We start from the raw sequence: 4,798 nt of genomic DNA on the forward strand, positions 1-4,798 counted from the left end.
TGCCCCTGCTTGTGTTCCCACTCTCGCTGTGTCTCTGTCAAATAAATAAAATCTTAAAACAAAAAACCAAAAGAAACCCAAAAAATCCCCAAGGTTGGGGAGAGAGATATATATATGTGCTCAAATATGCATATTTGGAAGGGTATACGATACTGCTAAATGGTTGTTTCCCTAGAGGGCAACTGGGAAGACGGGGACAGGAACGGGTCACTTTATCTTAATTTTGTGCATTTGTGTTACTCGTTTTTAAGTCAACAAACCAAATGCAATGTGGTGTCCTGGAACAGTAAAACAGGCATTACTAGAAAACTGGTGAAAGCAAAATAAAGTCTGTAGTCCAGTTAGTATTATACCAATGTTAACTTCCTAGTTTTAGCAAATTACCAAATTTAACTTTTTTGGTGGCTGTTGTTTCCTGGTTCATAATTTCATCCTACCCACTTCTTACCATTAAGGCCCACAGAGAAAATTTGGAACTTCCGGCATTTCCTCACATTGGTCCTTGTGCCTGGATGTCCCTTATTCCCTTCTTGTTCTCAGAAGCTGTACTTCTCTTTCAAAGCCTTCACCAGTTATTTGCTCTGAAATGCTTCTTAACTCTCCCAGAGACAGGATATGTAGCTTTCGACACACATGGCTTCCTACTGTTTTACACTTACCAATTGGGCTTCCCAGCAAGCTGACTTTAAGATGAAAATTACAGTGCAGGTTAAGTTTATGAGGGATTAGGCCCTGTGGAAGGGGAGGTCCTTAAGCCTAGGCAGACCTAGCAAGAGCCTCAGGAGACCCCACAGGGAGCTCACACAGAGATGCCCTTCAAAGCTGTCCCAACTTGCAGTGAGAGGGAAAGAGCCCTTAGTCTCCTAGCCAGTTAGTTACTGGATATGGGCCACCCAGGAAAGGGGCCATGAACTTGGCAAAGGCAGCTCTCTTAAGCAAACGATCTTCTCAAGAGGGCTGACCAGCTGAGGGCTGTCAGCAATACTTTCAGCAGCTGGGGAGTAAGCACTTCATTTCCGAAGGTGCTGGGGAGTGGTGTGGTCCACCACACCGTTGTAACGATGACATCGTTAATATTCCTAATGCGAGGGCTGGAGTAATGTTCCAGTTTTTTAGGTTAGGTGCCTGAAGTACTCTGGCTCGGTTCTCTGAAGGCAATGGCCCAAACCACAGGATTTTGGGAGGTCCCTTCCTGCGCTAAGAACCGAGTTTGTCCTTTCCTCGACCGGTTCCTATAGTAGCATGCAGAGATAAATGTTCCCCATGACGAGGCTCACCGAGAGCCTCAAAAACCGTAAGAAATGCATCTTCCATTTGGCAATGACTTTGATTTCATTTTGAGAGAAATAAAATTTTAGTCAATAACTTTTTAGGTCTTTTGTCTTTTCAAGCAAATGAACACTTTTATTAACATGGTCATTTTTTTTTTCCTTTTTATTACACATGGTAGGGTTTTGACCTCAAATACTTGTCAAGTCTGCTACTCAAATGAACTTATAGCAGGACGACTTATGAACTTCAAAAATACCTAGTCCCTGTCCAGTTTAGGGTCCAATGCAGACAGTCCTCCTTTCCTTTCCCAGCCCCTCAAGAGCCTTTGCACATCTCTTTTCCATTTTATGCCCGGAGTCCCCTGAAACGCATCAGAGTATTACACCAACTTGTACAAAACCGAGATCTTGTCTCCTATTCTAGGTTCCACATCAAATAAAGCTGAGTTGGGTTGTCCAAACAAACTGATCAGACAGGTTACATCAGATAGCGTGCCACATAAAATTTAAATTTTGAACAAAATACATCTCTTCTCCTTTGGTCTCACACAGAAATCAGAGTCCCGAAATACAGACACTACCATCCTCCACACTGCCTTCTGATTCATCCGTTCTGGCCGGAGCAGCTCCGTTCACGTTTCCAGTTGAAGTCTGGTCCCTTCTTCTTCAGCTTCTGTAGCAGCTGCTGCGTGAAGTAATCTTCTAGAAGTAACGCCGCTCCTTCAGCGCCTCCAGAGCTGGAAAACCCCAGCTCGAGTCTCACGTGACACAGACTCAAAGTCCCAGGGAGCTATCAAGTCACACAAGAAAGCACAAAGCACCTCAAAATTTAGAAATAACCGAAGCCCAGGAACAAACGTGACTGCCGCAAGAGCTTACAATCTAGGCCCTAATTCTCGTGTGAGAGCATCTTCCAAATAAAAGTTACTTCCCCGAACAAAAACACTTAACAGAACTTATTTTGAGGTCGTCAACCACAGACCATAGCAGAAACGTAGTGTAAGTGAGGACAGAGTGTAGACAGAGGGAAAAAAGAGAAAACAAAAGGCTCTCTGGTTTCAGCTTCTCAAGGATGTCAGCCAATCTCCATCAGTTGACCAGAATCCGTCGGCTGTAACCTAAGGCGCAGTTGGGAGAAAGCCATCACTAAGAGATTAAAATCCTGGAGAAAAAACCCAAATCAACACCCCTCACAAATCCAACCACGCAGGACGCCGGCTCTTCGGGACGCCCCTGCCCCACTGCAGTCCTCTAGCACAACCTGAGATCGTCGGGCAAGGGCCTCCCTCGGATAATCCCCCCCCGCCCTTGCTCAGCGGCCCCTGGTGTGACTTAGTTTCCTTAAAGACCCGCAACGACTGTCGTTCTAACATAAACCGCGACCGTGGGCTTCAACCAGACACGCTCCAACCCACCTTCTCCCCAACTACCCGCGTCAAGGGTCCTGACGAGCGACCTCCTCCCCGCGCGGGGCGAGCCGAGCCCGCGTTCACTTCTCGCCCCCCGCCCCCAGCTGCCAGCCCCGCGGACCGTTACTGGTGCGGGTTTCGTCCGAGGCCCCCCGCGCGTCTGGCCACCACCCGGCCCCGCACCCGGCCCCGCCGGCCCCCCGCCTCACCGCCCGCGCTCCTTCAGGACGACTCGCTTCTCTCTATCCGCCGCACCAGCTCCACCAACATCTCTGCCATCTTCGCGATCTCCTTGGCCTTCTCCTCGGCCTTCTCGCACCTCTTGGCCGCTCTGCCCTCCACGCCATCGCCGGGGTTCTGCAGGTGGTTCAGGGCGCTCTCCTCCGAGGCCTCCACCTGCGTCTTGATTTGGATGAGCATATTGTCCATCTCCCAGAGCTTGCTCCTGTTCCGCATGTAGGCCCTGCCGTGCTCCCGGGTGAGCGCCGCGATGTCCTCCCGCATCTCGTTGATGACTGGAAGCAGGAACTGCTCGAAATCCTCCTCGGGCTCCAGCACTTCCACCTCCTCCGGCTCCGCCAGCTCGACGATGTCCAAGGGCCGCATTCTCCCCGCCTCTCCGGAACCGCGGTATCGACGTCTGCTGCGGAGAGAAAATGGAGACTCGCTAGGCTTACCAACAGAGTTCCAGAATATTCTTTAAAACTTTTACCCTTTTTAAACTTTTCGCCTCACAGAAGCCACGGAAACAAGCGACTTACGAGCAGAGAAGCCGCGAACAAAATGGAGTCCCAGCCGTCAACCAGCGCCCTGCGCGTTGCGGCCCCTTTCACGACACGGCCGTGCCTCTTTACGGTCACGCCGCTCGTAGAACGAGGCGCGGGCGCGCGCACGTCAACGGGGTGGGGGCGGAGCAAACACTCTCCCGTGGCCGCGAGCGCGCACGTATGCGCGCCCGCTTTGCCTCATTTCCCCTTCCCTCTGGGGCTCCCCTTTCCGCCGCCATCGTTTTGGGGTGAGCCCTTCTGGGTGCACCCTCCTGTTGGAGGGTTTCTGGAGCACTGAAAGTGACATATTTTTAAGCTATAAACACGATCTTCCTACAATAAAGAAGATAGAAAGGCTGTGGCATCGCCAGACTAACTCCAATAGCCCCTTCCGCTTTAGTAGCGCAACCCGACCCCTCTCAGCTGTCTGAAAGGGCAGTTTTCCTCCTTTGAATTACAGTCGGAAATTTCGGGATGTCTTTCCACCAGTCGGAGCCCCCCACACTCCAGGGTCCCAGGCCTCGTCCGGTACCTTCCTCCCGAGGACCCACCAGAGCCAAAGCTCAGTGGATGTGAAGAGGGTTTTTCTGGCTAGCTTTCACACCTTTTACCTGGTTGAGGGTTCTCCGTGAGCGTTCTTACTCAGCTCTGTGTCCCTGAATCCCTGAGCAGAGCTTGGCACACGGTAAACTTGCTTTAACATTTACTAGACAGAATTTTGAGAAAAGAAGTTAGTTTCCTAGCCTGTTAACCCAATCACGAAACCAGTACAAACGTGAGGGATCCAGCTTGCACAAGTGTCGTGCGTTTGGCTTCTGTTTTCCTGTCCGTTAAATGGACACAAATCCTAGTTTTGAATATGGCAGAGTTAAGAATGAAATAGTCATGAAAATGCTTTGTAAATACCAAACATATACACATGTAAAGTCCTTACACTTTAGACTTTTCTCAGGATCTTTGTATTTTGGTTGCTCTATTAAAAATCCAACTTTTGGGCTTCCTCAGTATATCAGAGGCAGCTAGCTCATAAGTGCTTTGTATGCATGAAAGACTCAACAATGAGATACCACTACACCCTTGTTAAAAAGCCCCAAATCCAGAAAACTGACACCACCAAATGCTAGTGAGGATGTGAAGCAACAGGAACTCTCATTCCTTGCTAGTGCAAATGCAAAATGGTACAGAGTCACCTCGAAAGACTGTTTGGCAGTTTTTTTTACAAAACTAAGCATACTCTTCCTATATGGTCTAGCAATTGTGCTCCTTGGTAGTTCTCCAAATGACTTGAAAACGGACATCCACGCAAAAACTTGCACACACATGTTTATAGCAGCTCTATCCATACTTGTCC

The 4,798-nt window shown here is 49.3% G+C and overlaps 1 protein-coding gene across 2 annotated transcripts; it reads right to left on the reverse strand.

Annotated features, from left to right (window-relative positions):
- Positions 1–1,376: 1,376 nt before the first annotated feature.
- MRFAP1 (Morf4 family associated protein 1) lies at positions 1,377–3,532 on the reverse strand. 2 transcript variants are annotated; one of them, XM_032395497.1, is made up of 3 exons: positions 3,442–3,532; positions 2,890–3,323; positions 1,377–2,389 (listed from the first exon to the last, which is right to left on the reverse strand). In XM_032395497.1, the coding sequence occupies exon 2, from the start codon at positions 3,284–3,286 to the stop codon at positions 2,903–2,905; it is 384 nt and encodes a 127-aa protein (XP_032251388.1). In that variant the 5' UTR covers positions 3,287–3,323; positions 3,442–3,532; the 3' UTR covers positions 1,377–2,389; positions 2,890–2,902. The 2 variants fall into 2 exon arrangements, with proteins under 2 accessions (XP_032251388.1, XP_032251389.1); XM_032395498.1 differs by having other exon boundaries at positions 2,890–3,320; positions 3,442–3,526.
- Positions 3,533–4,798: the final 1,266 nt, after the last annotated feature.

This window comes from Phoca vitulina, unplaced genomic scaffold, assembly GCF_004348235.1.
Source record: "Phoca vitulina isolate PV1807 unplaced genomic scaffold, GSC_HSeal_1.0 scaffold85, whole genome shotgun sequence".
NCBI lineage: Eukaryota > Metazoa > Chordata > Mammalia > Carnivora > Phocidae > Phoca > Phoca vitulina.